We start from the raw sequence: 21,115 nt of genomic DNA on the forward strand, positions 1-21,115 counted from the left end.
TTTGACTGCTTATTAGCACTTTTTAGCTTTTGTTTTGTTCCGAAAGTATTGAATTGTGTTTCCAAAACTAATAAAATTGTGCAAATTGTAGGAATTCTGGAAGTTTGGTTTCCCGAGAAGAAATCTGACTCAAAAGGAGTGTTTAGAATTACAAGGCAATAAAGGGTGCAGAAGCACAAATGTGCGGTCCGTAGAAGGAATTCTGCGGCCGCAGAAGAATTTGTGGACCGCAGAATTCTATCTGCGGCCGCAAACTAAGAAGAAAAACCCAACAGGACTTTAAGCAATGTGCGGACCACACATGAATTGTGCGGCCACTTAACTGGGCTTTTACCGACAAAGATGCAAAGTTCAGAGAATATGCAAGAAGAACAAGTCCTGGAGCCTTTGTAAAGTGCAGACCGCACAAGAATTGTGCGGCCACAGAAGTTGCCTCGCGATCGCAGTTCAAAAATATGCGGCCGCATAACTCACCTTCTTGCCAGGTGAAGAAATTTGCGGACCGCACATACAATTCTGCGGCCGCAGAACCTCCCGAGGGGCATTTTTGTCCGTAATTTTTGGCCTGTATAAATAGACGAGTTTCACAAAATTAGGTCAAGTTTGAACATTTAAAGCTGTTGTAGCCATTTCTTTCTACTACTTTAGGAAATTTTACATTATTTTGGTGTATTAACATTAGATTTCATCATTTTAATCTTTCATTATGGGTTTAATTAGCTTTTCTTCTTTATTCTCTTCAATACCCATTATGAGTAGCTAGATTTTCACTAGGGTTGTGACCCAACCCTAGTGAGTAAACCTTATGGGTGATTAATTAAATGCTTGTTTATGATTGGGTGTTGATTACTTAGCTTAGTTCATGCTTCAATTTTAGAATTAATGGTTGCGAACATTGATTCATGCCTATTTGACTTAGTCTCTACTTGAGAAAGAGAGACCTAATCTAGGATAACTTGGCTAACAAGGAATTAGATTAGTTGAGAGATTGATTAGCCTAACTAAAGAGTTCAAACTAGAGATAGTAAGAACCCGACTTGAGCTCATATCAATTATTTTGTTTGATACCCATTTGGAGTTGAGAAAACCAAATTGTGCAAAATTACTCTCTCGCCGAGAGGTATTGAGTGGGAAACGTAGAGTTGAGAGTTATAATACACCCCAATTAACAAAATAAATGTTAACGTCTTTATCCTATTAGGCAAACACCTAGGTTATGGTCACAGACCTAGGCCTTAAAACTATTTAGAAAAATATCAAAAACATATATCTCTAGTTTATCTACCTTAGCTTACAATCATTAGAGTTATAGTAGAAGTACATATCAAAACCCTGTTGTGGAAGTGCAATTTAAGTAGTCCATTCACTTGCATCAAATATATACTCCTGACACCCCTTATAACTCCCAGTGGATTCGACCCCGACCCATTGTTGGTAATTAGTATTGCATACGAACGCATCATATCTCTTATTGAGGTATGTTGCGGATGTCATCAGTTGTCGCCCTCGCAAAACCGACTGCGAAGATCCCGATACTTGTCGCGATACTCATTGTATTTATATTTCAGTTTCACGAAGATCTCTTTATGCCTCTTCTCCATCCGGACGCCCTCAATCTCCAAAATCATCGTCTGTAAACCAAAAAAAGAGAAGAAAAAAGTCAGAACAAAGAATGCCCTGAAAAATAGGAAAAAAGTTCGAATCACAAATACTCACCCTAAGAGTGAGACCAACAATGCTCCTCGACCAAGCACCGTCATCTATTTCCTTAAGGGTCTTACCCTCAACTTTAAAATAGAGAGGACCAAGAGCACGGACTACCTCCTCGGTGTTCGCAAATAAGTCACGATCCATAGGGATCGCGATAGTCCTTGTAGACCCATCCAACCTTACCTCGAGCTGAGTTAGCCCATCTCCAATCATCCTTAGGTCATTCGCATCAACATCAGAACCCGATTCATCACCCTCTTCAGCTATGCTTTTGTCCTTTCCGTCAGTAGGCAAAGAGGTATCAGCGGCTGTCCGAGAGGTCAAAGCCTCATCTCACCACGAAGGGTCAAGAACATTGGCAGTCGCCCCCTCAGTCTCCATCCCCTCAGAATGAAGGGATACGTATGCATCAACTACCACCGGCCTCAAAGCCTCGAGACTCTGTTCAACATTATCTCCCACAAAAATCATCATCGTCTCGCGTAGCAAAAGGTCCCCTTCCGTCACACCAGTGGCCAGGGCAACTCCGTCACCCGCATCCACAGACCTCCTCTTTCGAGGTTGAATATCTTCATCATTGGGCAAAGGCTCACCGTCCTCATCAATGAGAGAGTATAAAGGAGAAGCAGAAATCACAATGGCCGAAGTGGAGGCGAAGACGGAAGTGGCAACGGGTAAAATGGGAACAAAGATAGGATCGGTTGTAGTCGAATCAGGGGCGAAGAACTAAGTTGGATTGGACTTCCTCTTTCGAAACGAGGGCGTAGGAGCTCTCTACCTCCTCGTAGAACCCCTGACCAAAGCTAAAGAAAAACGGGAAAAGAAAAAATCAGCAAAGGTAACAGGCATGGGTGAAGAAATCATGGCGTTAACGGTAGGGAGCAAGTTATCTACCGAGTAAGAGACGGCCTAAATCTCTGGGAAAAGTTCGACTAATCGCGTATCCTCGACGTATGAGAAAGAATCTGTCTAACCCAATCGGCAATGTGGGCCACCATCTGGAGAGGTCGAGTAGTAGCTGCAGAAAGGAGAAAGTAGATTAATCGACCCGCAGTAAGGAAAACATTAGAAACAAAAAGGTATGTAAACTAATACGAGCACTTACGAGTAGGGTTCCAAGCTTCAGGGAAGCCTGCCGCAGTGGACACTACGTCTTCGGTCCTGACAAAGAAATAGTTAAGCCAAAAATGCTGACTAGCCTTGTCATCCATCATCACCATCAAAACGTTTCCCCCGTGGTGGTGAAGATTTTGCAAAGTCCCTAGATAGAAATGAGGGGCGAAGAGATGGATAAGGTGGCGCATTGTTATGTCGACATAGGCCAATTCGGCGAACTTCGTCAATATCATGACCACCTTAAAAATATAAGGGGCGAGCTACGCTGGGCATACGTTGTAGTAGTGGCATAGCTCTCCTATCAACGGCGGCAAAGGTAACAAATATCCAATTAAGAACGAATATGCGTAAAGGGCGCAGAAGCCGGGACGGTGAAGCCGAACCTTGTCGTCGCCCGCAGGGATCAAGTTCACGTGACCAGGTAGGTCGAGTCTAGCCTTGAGTTCGGTTAATCGCTGAACCATCATCGTGGATTTAAACCTCTCTGTCACCACTTCCGATTCCTTTTGAAAGTCGGGTGTAGCATCGGGACACCGAGGTACAATTTCCTCTATAGTAGGTAGGTTTTTCTCCTCAGCAACAGTTCCGCCATCTTCCCCCTGGTCGGGAAAAACGACGTCCAGAGGAATAAAGTGGTCTTTCATATGGACATCTGATGATATGTCAGACATTGTTGTTAAAAAAAAATAGGGAAGCAAAGAAAACAACATAGAAGTTCAAGGGTTCTGCGAAAAAGGTGAAGAATAAGCTTTGGTTATGAAGTAAAAGGAGTTTGGAAAAGTTTCAAAATCAGCAAACCACCCCTATTTATAAGACTTTAGGGCACCAGAATCGAAACGGCAAGCCATGATTAGAACGAAGAACGAAACGGCATAACTAATCAAGGGTCATACGTGAATCGATGCAACACATCAAAAAACGGCGCCATTATGACGCATAACATCATGATGTCACTCTTTCTCTTGGACCAGATGACTTCAACGGACTTCCCGTAAAAATTTGAATTCGAAATGTGCGGCCCTCAGAAAGCCACGTTGCCAGATCGTCACGATCACAACCTGTATAGCCAGCTCGGCAAAACTCGACCACGACTTGCATAGCCAGCTCGGTAAATCTTGACCACAAACGACATTATCCACTCGTCAACCTTGCTCGCGAGGAAAACCTCAATGAGCGGAGGGACTAACTGTATGGGCCAAAAAATATCTTTGATATGGGCAAGCCATGTCAGTATCATTATAGCCTTCATCGACCGCCACGTGCTATCAGTGAGGTCCCCATAAAGAACGGCCTCGGGGTGAAGTATCCTTAAAGCAATGAAAGATGCGGTCGAAGAGTCACCATAGTTCAAGGTCGAGGTCGAGGTCGAGCATCTTAGATAGAATTATAACGACTAGTACTAAGATATGACATAAAAAAGAATATTCTAGTGGATATTCTCTGCATATATACTATTAGGGTTTCTAGGAACATGTTCCCTATAAGTAGAAAGCGACACAAGAATAGGGGACATAAGATATTCATTTGTAAAATACACTTTGACTTTATAGAGCGGATCTGATTTTATCACAAGGATACAAAAAGAACCTTTTTCACCAAGATTCTTGTCTAGCATTTTCACTGGATCTAAGAGCAACCTAAGTACTCAAAGACTCATCAATCATTCATCATTATCAGAAAGAATATCCACTGATCTCATACCTTTTCGGGTGACTCACACGTTTTATTTACTTAAATGCCACTTATTGCTATTTATTACTATTTAAGGCCATATTCCATCTTTTTGGATCATTGAACACTGCTGTTATTGTTTATATTTATTGCCATCCGAACAAACATACAAGTTATTTATCACATCAACGACAATTTTGTCTTTAGGATATTATTATTAACTAAGATTAACTCTTCTTTGCATAAATCTAATTGGTTGGACCTAGATCTCTATTTTTTTGGTCAAACATTAGGTCAATTTATTTTTCTTACCCTTCTCAGTTTACTCTCTCTTATTTTCTCCTTCCCTCTCTCCAAATTTAGTGTTTACCCAGCCTGTCAACCATACTTTTTCACCCCTACTTTGCTCTTATCTTTTCCTAATAAACCATTAAACAGGTGTTTGCTCATCGGCCTAACAAATACTATTTATTTTTAAGCTGGAATAGGAAACTATATTATGAAAAAGAAGGCTTGCTACATTCCAATTTAAGTTTGCGAGGGTAAGTATTGGTAATTCTACTTTTATTGATCCTTACTTTAGCTATAAGCAAGTTTATAGAGTAATATTTGAAAATGAGATGATATAAATGTGTTGTAGGCAAGCTTGTTGAGATATACGAGTAGTTTGGAAATTAAGGGTTTGTTTGGAAAGTCACCCGATAATTGAAATTGGTGTAATTATTAGAGTAGTAATTACACAACATAGTAATTACACAATATAGTAATTACGATGACCTGATTGTTTGTCATAACGTAATTACAATGTAATTACAAGCATACTGTTTGGTTGCACAAGTGTAATTACACAGTTAGATTAAATTTTAAATGAAGTAATTATCAAAACTTAAAAGTTAATATAATAAATATATGCCTATAAATAATTTTTTATAAGTATAAATAATAAATGATATTAGATTTGGTATTTAAGATGCATATTTTTCTTGAATATTCATTAATTAGTAATCATATATTTATAACTAATATACATCAATTAGTAATCATTTATTTATAACTAATATTGTAAAATAATTTATATATATTTTACAAATTAATAATATTTAGTTTAATTAATTATAAAAACTAAAAATATACGTTTTGTAAGAACATCATGGAATGCATGTTTGATAAAATAAATTAATACTTATAAATATAATGTCATAACATTATTCAAATATTTGACAAAACTAATCTATCAGTTCTAACTAAAAAATGAACAATATGCAATGTGAAATAACAAATATAACACTATTTCAACATCCAAAAAAAAGTAATAATTTAACATATGTCAAATTCTAACATAATAAAAATAATTTCCAATACAACTTAAGATTAGGAAACATAATAAGTTTATAACCTCATTTAATAACGAAATTCTACTTTAAGGACATCACTCATTATATGTCAAGTTTGTTAATGACTCATTATTTCTAATACTAAGAGGTGTAGTTTCAAAAACTAGAATAATAACGTAGTTATGCAAAATGAAGAAAATAAAACAAATAGAAATTACATGGAATCACAAGAAGTAAAGGTAGAGAAATAAAAGATAAATAATGTACAAAGAAAAATATATTTTAAAATTAAAAAAGAAATAGAAAAGTAAAAATAAAAAATTTAAAATAATGGAAATAAAAATTTATAATGATAATAAATTAAAATTAAAATAAAAAGGGAAAGAAATTAAAAAGTAACCTTGTAATTACATAGTGTAATTATCACCAATTCTTACCTGCCCCTTGAGAATTAGAGAGTGTAATTACATCTCTCCAATTATACCCAATTACATGTTAACCAGGTAATTACTTGGCCAGACAAACATGTCAAACGGTGTAATTACACCCAATTATACCAAAATCCAATTTCTAGGTGATTTTCCAAACATGCTCTAAATAAAAATATTGAGGACTTGAACATAAGAAATAGGGTGTTAGAGAAAATAAGAGAGTTTTCTAGGGAACATGTACTCCTGCTCATTGCGTCTTAGTGGGTGTTTGGACATAAGAATTATGAAAATCCAGAAAAACGTATTAAAAAAAATTAAGTGAAACTTGGACATGAATACAATTTACAGATGTTTTTGAATTTTTGTGAAAATTTAAAAAATAACTTTTTAGAGTTTTTCATATTTCCAAAAAATTTCGAAATTCAATTTCAAGTGAAATTTGAAAGTTTCATGGCCAACACTGATTCCAAAAAAATGTAAACAAATTTCGGAAAGAATTGGAAAAAAAAAAAAAAAATTATGGCCAAACGGGCCCTTAATTTCCCAACCGAAGTGAATGTTGATCTGATATTATAGATGGACTGGAATAGCTTAGCAAAACAAGGAGGACAGATTTGTTCATTTGCAGATAGACGACGGACTAAAATTGCAATTTCCCTTGTCAATCATATTCATCACATTAATTTCAAAATAAATAGTATCAAATTATGTCAGCACCATAACTAGCAAGATTAACAAAATAAGGAACAAAATTTAGGACTAATAAGGAAAGTGTGTCGTCTGAATTGAGAAAGAGTAAAACATGATATAATAATCTGATCTCCCGAATAAAAAGAAACAAAAAAATAAAAATAAAAAAAATCTATGAATCAAAATCTGTTCATCTGATCTAGAGAAATGGTTGACGTGCCCAAAACCTCGACGTCACAAAATACCATAGGAGAAACCAGTTCGGAAGGAGAAGTGGGGGATAGCAAGCCGACAGGCAGTGAGGCAGTCAAGTTGCAGAACGAAATCCTTTCATCTCGAAGTGGCAGCTTCAACTTTGCTACTCCTCATCCACAAATCAGTCAACTCATGACTTGAAACGTCCATTGGGGACGAACAAGGAAATGGTAATTCTTTCACAGGTTCAGATTAATTCGTCCCCAGCTCGACTGTTTTCCAAAATACGCCTTATCGCCCACAGGTACAGAGTAATTCTGCCCACCTATATAAAAATATCTTAACATTTTTTCGTCGAAATTGAACCTTGATAACCCTGCCCACCTATATAAAAATATCTTAACATTTTTTCGTCGAAATTGAACCTTGATAACCCGTATTTTGTATCCCGTTTCATTGACCACTAATCCACAATTTGGGTGCAGTAAATGATAATTTTGTTTTCTAGTATCCTTTTTTTCTCTGTTTCTTTTTGGTTGGTTCGCGCCATGGGGTGGGGGGGACGTCAATAGGGGTTCAGAGGTTTTTATGGAGGAATTTTAAGTCGGGGGAGGGGATGAAGATTGAAAACAGTAGAGTGAGGAGAAAATAAAAGAGGAGTTGCTTGCATCCCTTTTTTTTCATTTTTGTTGATCTCCCAAAAAAATAGAGAGAAGTGAAGTTTACATTTCTGTAGCGGCAGAATAGAAGAAAATGATCTGCCTTCTCTGAATCTATACATAATAACTCAGACCCAACTTTCGTCAAGTAATAGCTATATTATTGACCCAAACCATCTACGGAGCCCCCTACTAGGAAGGAAGAAACGTAAGACTAAAAATTACATATTCCTCTAGAATCACTAAAATTAGCAAGCTGTGAGAGGGTGTAATGGTTAGATCTCCTTGTGGAGGAAAAAAATTTGTGGAAAGTGTAAACCTAATTCATGAACTTTCGGCAGTTTGGAGCTTTACACAGGCAAGGAACTTTGAATTCTTCACATTCGTCTGGATCAAACAAGTAGTCATACCTGTCATTATTGCAGCCAAATAAAATAAATCAGGGGCAGACTTGCTAATATTCAGGCATTAATGTGTGCGTGTATGAGAGAGAGAGAGAGAGAGATACGTTAATTCATCACCAGCAGACACATTTGTCTTTGCGATAAGTACAACCCGACTCTCATCAGCCCCTACACTCATGATCCTTGCATAACAGTTTGGCATGCACTGTGAAAATAACAAAGCAAAAGATCGAAAAGAGTCAAGTACGAGGAACCATCGATAAAGGTAACCTGAGAATGAAAATATTGCATCTATTGACTTACTAAATTTGCTGACTACAGATAAATTATAAGTAGAAGGGATATGACTTGAATGGGGCACAAAATTCCTAGCATTACCAGGTCTAAGGAGACTTTGCCATGATAGGTTGTACAAAAATATTTGGAGTATATTGAAACATATTTATCAATCAAAATGTACACTGAAGCATATTTTATCTGGTTCTAGATAAGGCTCCAGTCAGATAAATTTTCTCTGATATTAGATTAGGTTCAGACTACAGACAAGTTTAGACATCCTAATATAATCTTGTGCGGTATGATTGGTACTCAATTCTTTTGCCCTGTTAAAATCATCAATGACATTAATCTCATTAAAGCAGTAACACCATAATGCAATCACTGTTCCCATTTGTTATTAGCCAAGCAAAACTATTTACAACTAAAAATCACTAGGTGATGGGGAGAGTATAATGCAGCCGCTGTTCCCATTTATTATTAGCCGAGCAAAACTATTATCAACCCAAAATCACTAGGTGATGGGGAGAGCTACCCAGTACATGTGATGGAACTGCGATTACTCTTCATTATCATTTGCACTCATTTGGTGATTCCTCGGTGAAGCATGAGCTTCACATGCATATATACTTGCAATGTGTAAATAGGTGGCTTGGCCTGGATTTAATAACCGTTTGTACCAGCTGTATGGGCTGACATTTTATAACCAGAATTCCTTTTTCTTTTATTTTTTTCCCTTCAGATTAGTGAAATTTGAAATTCCACATTTCTCTTTATTCAGCATCATCCTTTAGTCAGCTCCAAAACCAACGTAATGGGATTGAAACTGATCTCCTTCAGTTTTACCTGATTTAGTACACACTAGTCTTTGCCTTTTCATTTGCTGGTTTTGATAACAAGGACCAGCACAAAGTTAATACTACATGAAAAAGAATAGATAAAAAGGAAACTATGATCACTTTCTCAAGAAAAAAGAAAAGGATTGACAAGATCTAAAGAGCACGGTAGAAGGAAGAAGCACCATCAAACATAATAATTCTAGTTTGATTCCAAAGATGGAGAGAAGCATCAGAAACAATGAAAGAAAAGTGATACTTACTGAATGGTTAATTAAACGTGCAATGTTCCCCTTATCAGTGGCGTCCACCACAACTTCTTCACTAATCTTAAATAACTGCATATGATAATTCAATGACATTAATTGGTGCTTGTGACCACGTACGGGTTGGAGAGAGGGAGAGAGGGAGAGAGAGAGAGAGAAAGCACAAAGAAAAGAGTGAAAAGAACCTACATAGCAATCTTTTCCCTCAACACGATACCGTGCCTCCCTTAAATCTGCAACACTTCGTCTGATCTGCTCACCACGATACTCAAGAACCTGAAACAAGTAAATGCATGCTCTACTAAGTAACTTCTAGATTTGATGCTGAAATAATTAGAAATACGAGCACTTCGGTTAGTAAGTGATTATTGAGATGAAAGATGATCATGTAGCATACTCAAGCAAGGAGGAACTAGTTCTCATTGGAAATGTTCACAGGTTATGACACAAAAATCATTGACTATCGAGAAAAGCTCCTAAACATGAAATTTAGGACTCCACTTCCAAGCGATTACTCGGACTGCCGTTTCTTTCTTTTCATAATATGATCAACGCATTGACTATGGGCAACCCGGTAAGAACTAAAAAAGATTAATGTACCATCTCTCCTTCTGGTATATTTCTACGAGCAAACAGACCCCATCTATGTATCCCAGATCTACCAAAGCAAACACGATCATTTTCTGTTCTCTGCAATTGCAAAATAAGATGAAGATGCTGAGAATATGAGCTGAAATGCTGTTAACGTGATGAGCAGCAGTGTTAAAAAGAATGCCTGTAAATCACGAAGCCGCTCCCTAAAGGTAGAAAATGTTTTGGATCCCTTGACTTCCTGTTAAAAGGAAGAACGGAATAATATTTAAAAAAACACCATAGAAGCTAAGAGAGAAACTAGTGACAGGAGAACATTACTTTACGTAGGAAGGAGGGAAGGATATGGGAGGGAGGAAGAAATTTACTTTAATAATGTTCAAACTCCGTATTGAACTTGAAGAATGGTGACAAGGTCCCCTCACGTGGTGGGCAATGGCAGATTCTCCTGCTCCCTGACAAGCAAAAAATAAGGAGATTCATAACTGGCAACCCTTTAGGATGATTAAACAACAGACACCAGCTAGTTAAAAATTTGTGATAAGAAAGCAAATGAGTGAATGTCAACTAAAAAACTTAAACCACAAACATAACATACCAATCAATACCAGGTAGCATAACTAGAAAATTTAAGGTAGTTAAAAAGCATGACTAAAAGCAATTATGGTTATTGGACTTATAAATAGAACAAACCACGGATAGATATTAAGTATCGACTAATAAGCAAAGTGTAGATAGATATCAGAACAAAGTTTAGTTCTTATATCTCTAATGTCTTCTCGTGCACAGAGATGCTAATAATGAATTCACACATCAAGAGTTTCATGGTTCAAAAAACCAAAAGGGAGCAACGCTTTTCAGTTGCCCAGTGTCATAAAGACGCTATTTAGGGAAAATGCGGACAAGTTTAGGGGGCCGCTTATGACTTTGGCCTTAAATAAAACATAAATTCTTTCATTTCCTTCCTGTGTATATTAATAAAACTTAGCATAATCAATCATAACATTGTGTATTAGTAACATGGTGTAATACCTTATCACGCAATCGATTATAAACACGACACCTTGCTGCAGAGAATGGCTTGATCTCCTCTATCTCTGCTGCTGGAGCTTCCTGGAGTTGCAGTCTACTTGTTGAAATTAGACGTGAACCTGTGTGCTTACTGTTTTGAAGAAGGCTTCTAGCAGAGAATACACCTTTGGGAGTTTGAATAATGAGGACGGTATCCGGATTGGGAGCCCTGTAAAATCATGAAGCCATTAGAAGCATTTATTCATAAAGATACAGTTGGCGTTTTTTTTTTTTTTTTGAAAAAGCACAGTTGGCGTTTTTTTAGGTGATTGGCAACGCAAGTTAGACCTAAAGCCCCCATTAAATGTCATTACTTGAATAATCAAGTATCCATTATTCTGACTGGAAAGCAGGTCTCACAAATGACTAACTTCCTCTTTCTACCCTTTCTCAGTCTCCTTTCTTAATGTTTGATGCAAAGAAAATGGAGCAGTACCTGTGGTAGGCACAATATGAAACCATTCTTGTGACCTGTTTTCCATTTTTCTCCAAGCAGTGCAGCTGCAGTTTGAAAAGTATTAACATCCAGGATCAAATGACAAAGTAGAAGGATAGGGGCAGATATAGCTGAACTGTTGAATGCGTTGACTAAACAACATAAAATGAACTAGTCATCAATTCAGATTTACAAATCAAATGTAACAGTACCCAAAATGTGCTGGCAGTTAAGGCATTAGAATAACTGATTGAAAATGGATAATCAAAACGCCAAAAGGAAGGATGTTCCGATGGAAAATAAAAACGGAAAAAGGTCTGCATGTGCACGTGCTTGTTAGCCGAATGATGAATAAACAGTTACCATAACACGTTACAAATATTTTAAACACTAACTGGACAACTCTGTTTCCTTTCAGTGGGCACTAAAAGGAATGATAGGCTCTGAAACAGGAGGGAAGTTACATACTCTGGAAAGTACCTATTAAATTCAATGACAATAACAGATTAGATAAGTAATCTCACCTCCATGCGATACCCTGCTCTTGATGCGCACATAGCATGATAATAAGTCGAGCACTTGCAACATTGTGTGCAGGAACCATGAATTTGTTTGCAGATCACACATATCTGAAATTTACCAAGTCAATGCTCACTTCAGATTCAACAGGAGAGTTCTTGCTATAACATGATGTTTTTCCATTTTGATTTGAGATTCAGATCTAAAGAATGCCTATATTAACTGGAACAATAACGCCAAGTTGATAACATGTTACGTTATAGATGACAATTGGGTGACCAAGACAAAGTAAAGTCTTTTGATATACATTTGTTAATATATATCAACCAAATAATTTGATTAGGAGCTCTTTCCACTCTTATGATGGGATCCGGAGAGTTAGTGCTTGTATGATCGCTTTAGAGGAGCTCCTTCCACTCTTATAAGATATCGATTACAATGTTTGCCTCTAATAGTAATGGGCTCCGCCTTAACAAGGAAGGCTGAGTTATTCAAATTGTCAAGTCGCCATGTCCATTATGAGGTAACAGTAACAGAAATATTTAAAATATAATATTACGTCCTTTAGCTTCGTGAAATAAACCAGCACCTAAATCATCAGTATGGATAATGTCAGATTTAGCATGGATGAGAAACAAATATTGCTACAGAAACTTTTCATTATATTCTTTTACCAGAAACAAAAATGAATACAAAAGAAAGATGTAGGGTTATGAACTTCATCTTAAATTTCACTTAAAACCCATTTCAAATTTAAAAAATTAGGTGAGAAAAAATCGAGACGGCGTCTTCAAATTATCTTGCTTCCTTCGCCTATCCAGGATAAAAATCTCCTACTGGAAATGAGAAATGTTACATACTATTATGTCTTTTTTTAAGAAGGTAAAAGACTATGTTACATACTATTATGTCATAACACAGTATTTTCTCCATCACTCAAGCCACTTTCCTTCTGGAGATAACACTGAAGTGAGATCACCGGATTTGCGCCACAAAGTGGAATAACATTACCCCAAAACAAAAAAGCTTACCTTCACAAAAGAATTTGAAGGGATTCTCAAAATTCCAACAGCAGGCTCCATTTTCTCATCACTAGCAAAACAAACTTCAGGTTGGAACCAAGCACAAGTAACATGAACCCACAATGGCTTAATATCTGTGGGCTTCAAAGCACCTCCTAAATTAAGCAATAATATAAGGTTAGTAGTTGCAGGCGAAAGGAAATAGGTTTGAAAACAGTTTGGCCAGATTCCAGCAGCACTACAATTAATACAAAATAGTAATTAGTGTCATGCCTTTCACAGGACAAAGACAACATTCCCGTTCAATCTCAGGAGTCTCGCAAGATCTGCAGACCCACGAAGTGAAATCACGAACATTTCTTGCTCCATAGCATTCTTGATGAACAGCTATTTGACACCTGATGAGAAATAGAATTTCAGTACATTTTGTTTTTTTTAAGGAAAAATTTGAACAATCATCTTAAGATTAAACAACCTTTGCAAACAAAATCAACAAGAAATCATGAAATTACTTGAGAAACCCACCAAAAAGTATTACTCCTAAATGAAAGCCTAGCACACATATCCTATTTCAAATCAAAATCTTTTTTTCCAATGAAAAGTAACCAGAAGTTGGTATTCAAATCAAATAACGGAAGTCTCCAGAAATTGAACACATATGAAGAGTTTCCACTAATTTCCTACCAGGCAGATTAGCTTTTTGAAGTTTGGTCATACCTAATGCATATAATAATTTTGTTGTAGTCCCAATCTTCAACCCATCGACATACTGCACACCTTTCTGTGGTCCACTTCGCATAAACAGGTTCATACTTTTCTGTATCATTGAAGAAAAGAATTGACAACTGATTAGTGCTTTTTTATAAAGCAGCAGATGTGGTTATGGGGCATAGCCAAGTGTAGTAATACAGGTATGGATGCAGAGGCCAGGAACATCTAAAACATAATTATTAGGATTCAGATCCAGACAGAAATACGAATACGGGTATAGGGAGATTCGGTTATTCAGGCTTGTCTAAATTGTTATTTTTTTTGGAAAAAAAAGTGGTTACCAGGTAGTGTCTAAATATTTAGCGCAATTTAGTATTGTTACTTAATTGGAACAAATAGTGGTTTCAATAAGACACACAGGGATGGTGGTTTCAAAAATTAAAAGTAACATTTATATCTTCTGATCCCCAGTTCAAGTTCATGCACAACCTAAATCCATTTGAAGAGCATGGAAATTAATATGGACATCTATTATTTGATGTTATTATCATATTAAAAGTTTGTAGAGTTATAGAATCTTCTTCTTGACACAGATGATCGATCCACCTCTCCCCTTCTATATGTAAATTTAAATTCATCTTTAAAAAATAAAGATTTCTTCTCCAACAATATGATTAAAGACTATATAAAAAGGTGGAAGGGAAAGAAAGGAATTTGCTAAGACATGATTGAGGACAATATAAGTGGTCGAATAATGAAAAAAGGATTAGAACATGGTTTGTTGACAAGTGTCCTGGTTCTAACACATATCTTCTATTATGCTGGCACAATGCCATTTTAAAAGTACATATGTTGCATAGATGTGGAATGTCTCTTCCAAAACAAGTAAATAAAGCAAAGCATGTACCTCGGAGAAAACTTAGCAGCTTTTGTCTCCGTACTTTTAAAGGAGGACGTTTAGCCGATTTGGTAGAAACAACATTCTGTGCATGATACTCTGCCATTTCTAGCATCTGTGGAGCAAAACAAGATGTTACCTGCCTTACTTCATTTCTGAATCGAAAGACCGTAGCTAACAGAATGCAACTGAGTTGTGACTTCAGATAAAACATTCTGAGAATGAACCCATGCCATGTAAATTATGAGAGTACTGTTCCCTTAATCAACCAAAACAAAAAACAAGAGAGAGAGAGAGAGAGAGAGAGAGAGAGAGAGAGAGAGCACTTTCCAACAAATCTTCATAATTGACAGGTTATGAAAGTTCACAATTTTTTCCCATAAAAAGCAAAGGAATGATATCCACTAACGCATGAATCAATTTCAGATCAATTCCCAAATGTCAATAGTTAAAATACTCTCCCTTGTTTGAGAATTTGAAGCACTCAACCCCCTGGACAGTCAAAATTAGTGGCATTAAAGGAGAAAATTTACTCTTTCAATTTTTCCCTTCATGAAATTTATAAAATCAAAATTTCATTCCACCAACACTCAAGAAAAATATTGAAACACAAAAATGATAGGGAAAGAATACTTTTAATGTTGAGTAGACAAAGTAAATGATAAATACAAATTTCACATAAGGGCATATACGTCATCTAAAGTTTACTTGGTTGTTCTCATTGATAGGGAGTATCATGCAGTTGTCAAGAGCATCAGGCTGTCTAACTGATGTCATCCCTAACCAAGGAGAAAGAGGAAAGGAGAAAAAGGAGGGGGGAAAAGAGGATTAAGCTTTTTCTTTCACGTTAGCACTTCAAAACTGCATTACATTGAATTAGTTTCTTGCCCCCTTGAAATTTATTTGTTAAGCTACCCTTATGCAGATAAGATTCACTATGAACTCATGCGTAAAGAATATTACAAAGCCATAAACTTAGCAGAACATTTATAAACATTTTGTTTGAATAGTATCATCTACTACCCATTTCCAAATTTATAACATCAATTAGTTTGAGAAATCCCAAAATGCCTGCAACTCTTTTAGTGTATCATACAATAGAAGATTGTAACTCCTGTGAAAAGTACTTTAATAAAAAGTTTTTTCTTTTTTGAAAAAACCTTTTAACAATACTATTTATCTAAACAAATTTTTGAAGTTCAAATTCTAGACGATGAAAGCTATTACATCAAACATATGACGAACCTCAATAATATATCTTATATTTTTACTGCCAATAATTTGAAGAAAATCAAACTTCCTCTTCATAAACAGTGAGATCATGTCATGTGCCCATGATGATATTCGACGTACTTATTCCTAGAAAATAAATACAGCCACCACAGACTGACACAATGGCACACATAAAAGGAAGCAATGGGGCACGTCAATTGCTCTTAAACTTACGGGAAAATTAATTTGCAAAGCTGATACGTCAATATCTTACCAACATAATTCTATTGATAAATTACAAGTGTATGATAGTAGTTCCTTATTAAAAAAACTACTATTGTATGATAGTATCCAATAAAAATGTGTAGTCCATGTCAAATCATAAGCAGCATAAGAAACTGAAGAATACAAACCCATTGTTCGAGAGGTTGCAAAGAACCCTTCACCCTGACACTGGTCTTCCAGTTTTTTATTTTAGAACCTGTGTGCCTCTCCCATTCACTAAGTGCCTGTTTTTCTGCTCCACAATATCCACACTTGCAAACAACTCTGGAACAAAAAGAAAAGAGAATATGATTGCAAAATATATGACCTGAGTCAATGGTAAGAAAATCCTTGATCTCTTAATGCTGGAACTTGTCTTGAAGAGAACAAAGGTCCACCCAGAAAAATCACATGTAAACAACTTGATAGATCAAATCTCCTAACTGTGACTTGCATTCATGTTCACTGCTTTTGCTTTCCACAAAGGTTAGGTAGAATTTTTTAAATAAGACAAATGTTAGATAGAATTAGTCAGTTAATTCCAAAACTTACCATTGAAGTGTTCAAACCTCCACTTAATTATAAAATCCGAGATTATAAAGGAAACACTAACAAACACAGAGTAAGATTCAAAAGTATGAGAGCTGCTACAGGGAAAAAACAGGTATTAAACTCTTTATACCAGACAGACAACTTAAAGGAAGTGATGCACAGCATCAGACAGAGCCAATCGCTGGTGAGTGATAAAAAAACAGTGGACATAACGAAGGCCTATGTACACTTACAGGTGAAGCCTTGGGAAATAAATGCCTTCCACTCCTGAGCAGATAACAGAAACCTTGTCTGGCAATGCTACTGTCTGACAATCATTTTTGTTGTTTCTGAACCAGGAAACAGTAAATCGTTAGTTAAAACCACAAGCTTCAACTTTAACACAACTGATTGATGAGACTAACTTGGCCTTAGAATTCATGTTTTCTGAGTCAGACAATTCAAAGTTAAATCTTGCTCTGCATTCTGGACAGTAGTAATCAGAGGTACTCAGCTCCTGAAAAAATAGGACAGCAGATTATGTTATCGCAAAGAAGTAAACAAAACATGGATATAGAAAGGGAAGAAAAAGTTTCAGCAGAATTGAGATACCTTGAAATTTTCTCTTGAGATTTTGTCACACTCAGCATGCACCCACACTTTGCAACCATCACAGCGTACCTAAACCAGCAAAGAAACTATTGTTGTTTCTATGAAGAAATATCACCATAAGTAATTTCATGGAAAGAAATAGGAAGTGGTTACGAACAACCAGCAGAAGATAACAGGTTTCTCACCCAAGTTCCACTATCTGAGGGATTACGGATCTTCTTGCATATGCCACAATAATGTTTTATCTTCTTTAGCTGGAGTATAAGACACAAATTATTACTATCATGACATCAACATCTAGATCATCCATGAAAGTTGGTCAAAGAAAGATAGAAAGATAATTTGAAAGCTGTAACAGACCCTAGCACAAGCAGTACACAGACGATTGCCCCTAAAAGTTGAGTCATTCAATTTCCTGGATGGCTTAGAAGAAAGACTCGATCCACAAGCGTCGCAAGAGTCAAGTTCTTTCTTCTTCGGTAATTCCTGCACAAAGATTCTAAACACGATAAACTTACAGGAAGTACCCTATAATATGAGACATTTGTTTCTTTCTCTTGATTTTAGGGGCTGCAGGTATGGGGAAGTACTGCAGTGAAATTTTAGCAGAATCATTCCACCCAGATCAGGATAGGAATGCTAACTAGAGGACCTCGATGGTAGTATGTTAGAAAATAAGGAAAAAAGCCTGAGTGACTCTGAAACGTGCCTGACTTGGAGAGTTACACTCTTGGTCCTGATTTGAGTCAGAGACCTCAAATGCTCCTCGGGGAAGAGACTGGAAATAATCTAGATTGCCAGCCGCTGCATTTATTTCAACCATCAACATCTCAATAAAGCCATTTTCAGCTAGAAATGCCTCTTCTATGGCAGAGCGGAGGTCACCAGGTGTGCTGTCGTTCAAGTTAGTCTGCCCCTGAAACCTAAACAAAGCAAAGGTTCACCACACCCCGACATTACTAAGAAATTATATCAACATTAACAGACATAACTGCCACAGACCTGTCTACATATTCCAGAAACGGAAATAGCATCCCACGTCTAATCCATGCATAATCCTGCTCATAAAAACATGTCATCTTAGTAGATACACCATTACCTCATACCCGGCACTTCGGGAGTCTGCATAATGCACAAAAGATAAAGTCTTACCCTTTGCGTGCCATTTCCAGAGTAACCAAAGAACATGACACAGACAGCGCCAGCAACTCGAAAATTTAGAACTTGCTGGGGAACTTGTGTTTCTGAATCAAGGACAACTGCGGGCCAAGCAGGACAATGTCTTCCAGATATTGCCCAAACTATGTCACCCGAATTAAAATCCTTACCACCAAATTTATTAGCTCTCTTCCCTCCCTCCACATTCACCGTTCCATTAATGCCACTTAAATCTATAGCTTCATCAAAATGTGTGTCGACTGCATCTCTCAATCGCTCATGTAATGATGTGAGTGTACTGCGAGAACTAGAATACTTCCTAGTAATATCCAAACGCTTTGAACCATTATTACACCCAATTTCACGTTTGGCATTTTTAAAGCTAAGCTTTTCTCTTGCATCCGGGTTAAATTCAGGGTCCGAAGTTGATTCTTTAGCACTAGTAGTAGTTTTGCTCTTCTCTTTCTTCCAATTATCAAGAACCGAGTCATTGAATCTAGAAGGAAGTACCTGAACACGCCCCCGTGAAGTCCTCACTAGTGGCGGCCGTGAAGCCTCCGGATTGCTCCTCCTCTGTTTTGGCAACTCAGCCTCACCGGGGGCGATGCGGGAAACCTCCGTGCACCACGACGCAGCTGCTCCGCCGTTACCTCCGGCGGCGGCTAAAATTCTTTGAATACCGTATCCATTGAACGGAATTATACCAGCAGCGGCAACATCACGGAGCAGATGCAAAGGGTAATATCCACCACTGCTACTGCTCTTGCGCTTTTTCCGATTACCGGAAAACTCGTCGTCGGAGTCACTCACTCGGCACCGCTTCAAACTTGGCATTACCGTTTTCAAGTTCTTCTTTATAATCATTACTGCCCCAAAGTCCAAATTCAGCCGTCAATTCTATACAAAAATTAAAAAGACCTCAAATTCTTCAATCCGAAACCCTAATTTTGACTGAAGAGACCCAGTAAATTGTTTAGAGAATACAAGAAGAATCAACCGAAGTAACAGAGAGCGCGAGAAAATTGAAGTAGAATCCAATTACAACAGCGAAAAATAGGCAGAAGAAGATAATATGAGAACCGAAATTGAGAAGAAGATCTGATTAGCGGAAAGAATAGGGATCTCTGTTCCACCAAGTTTTCTCAAAACCGGTGATGAGAGAGAGAGAGAGAGAGAGAGAGAAAGATATTCAAGGAACAACTTTATATTAAAACGTTAAAAATGTGTGTGAAAATTTTGTGAATTTGACGAAGGGAAATTAATTTAGGAACATTTTCTCATATATACATATAGGTTGTGTGAATGTATAGATAAACTGCAAGTTAGAGAGGAAAAGGAATAAGGATGACTGACAAAGGGGGTGGGTGTGAGGAGTAAAGCAAAGTAATATAGTAATGCTAGAGAGAGAGAGAGAGAATTGCCAACTTGACCCAGACGACTGCATTTTGGTTCGAGAAACATGGCTAAATTGAAGTTGGTTTTAACGTAAGACATGGCGTTTTATTATTTTGGGTGTTGCAGAGGTTGGTGTTTTTGTCACAAGAGTGCTCTCCAAGAAACTTGGGAGCAAAAAGTGACAATGGATAATTCATGTCTTGTCAATTTTTGTGTTATTGTTTTTGTTTATTTTTTATTTTATTTTATTTTTTCTCTGAATAGGATCAGAATTTAAAATGCTTGAATTTGATTCTCGTAAAAAAGGAAAAAGGGATGCTTCAATTTGATTGAATGATTTTTCACTAGAGATATTTTGCCAAGTTCTGCAAGTAGTGAATTACGACTTGATAATGGAAGCAAGAAAGAATTTGGAGGTGAAAGCTGCGATAATGTGATTGAAGAAGCTTCTATTTCTTCCTTGACAAAAAGCAGAGATTGAACATTTGATTAATCTTTTAATTTGTTTTTGAGTAATCAGCCAGTCCAAAAATTTAAATCGGGTGTTGGATAAATTTTACCGGTCTAAATGTAATGATCGAATTCCTAGTCTGAAAGTGCAAGTTGGAATAAGAAATTTTGTTAATGGATTTACTTTATTTAGTTGATGAATCTAAGGCGTGGATTGTAAACACATAAATAGCCATGGACTGGTAAAAATTATATACTTGCCTCTTAGTTACAGGGATTTTGGGGGTTTCGTCTTGGTATAGCCTTTATAGAAGAAAGAGTTTACTTTTCAAATCGAATTGGGTATTTGAAGAAGTGGAAATATTTATTTTTAGTAGAGACTGAGTCTTCTGTTGGCTAGTTATTCACCGGAGTTTTTCTATTTGTTATGAGGGGAGAGGGGAAAGAAGTTGCAAATAAGATTTGTGGAACTTCGAGCTAGGAAAGAACCCCACATATTTCCACTAGGACAAAGCAAAAAATATATGTGTGTTTATTTTCAGCTTTTGTTTTCATCTTCTTAGACTTCGTCCTACTATGTTGCCGGCACACGGCGGGCTCTGTTATATTTAGGGCTGTGAGAAATGATAGTTTGTGGCTTTATGAGTAAATAATAGT

The 21,115-nt window shown here is 36.8% G+C and overlaps 1 protein-coding gene across 2 annotated transcripts; it reads right to left on the reverse strand.

The window, feature by feature from the left end:
* Positions 1–7,807: 7,807 nt before the first annotated feature.
* On the reverse strand, positions 7,808–20,198 carry LOC107829603 (histone-lysine N-methyltransferase ATX4-like). Of its 2 annotated transcripts, none has more exons than XM_075248598.1 (23): positions 18,608–20,198; positions 18,458–18,513; positions 18,165–18,378; positions 17,816–17,941; positions 17,641–17,709; positions 17,456–17,524; positions 17,269–17,360; positions 17,098–17,193; positions 16,462–16,597; positions 14,846–14,951; positions 13,945–14,044; positions 13,501–13,625; positions 13,237–13,382; positions 12,211–12,315; positions 11,687–11,751; positions 11,212–11,419; positions 10,548–10,634; positions 10,364–10,420; positions 10,189–10,278; positions 9,778–9,864; positions 9,586–9,660; positions 8,315–8,415; positions 7,808–8,216 (listed from the first exon to the last, which is right to left on the reverse strand). In XM_075248598.1, the coding sequence occupies exons 1-23, from the start codon at positions 19,475–19,477 to the stop codon at positions 8,126–8,128; spliced, it is 3,171 nt and encodes a 1,056-aa protein (XP_075104699.1). In that variant the 5' UTR covers positions 19,478–20,198; the 3' UTR covers positions 7,808–8,125. The 2 variants fall into 2 exon arrangements, with proteins under 2 accessions (XP_075104699.1, XP_075104698.1); XM_075248597.1 differs by having other exon boundaries at positions 18,165–18,371; positions 18,454–18,513; positions 18,608–20,065.
* Between the last annotated feature and the right edge of the window lie 917 nt (positions 20,199–21,115).

Source organism: Nicotiana tabacum, unplaced genomic scaffold (assembly GCF_000715075.1).
Source record: "Nicotiana tabacum cultivar K326 unplaced genomic scaffold, ASM71507v2 Un00002, whole genome shotgun sequence".
NCBI classification, from domain to species: Eukaryota; Viridiplantae; Streptophyta; class Magnoliopsida; order Solanales; family Solanaceae; genus Nicotiana; species Nicotiana tabacum.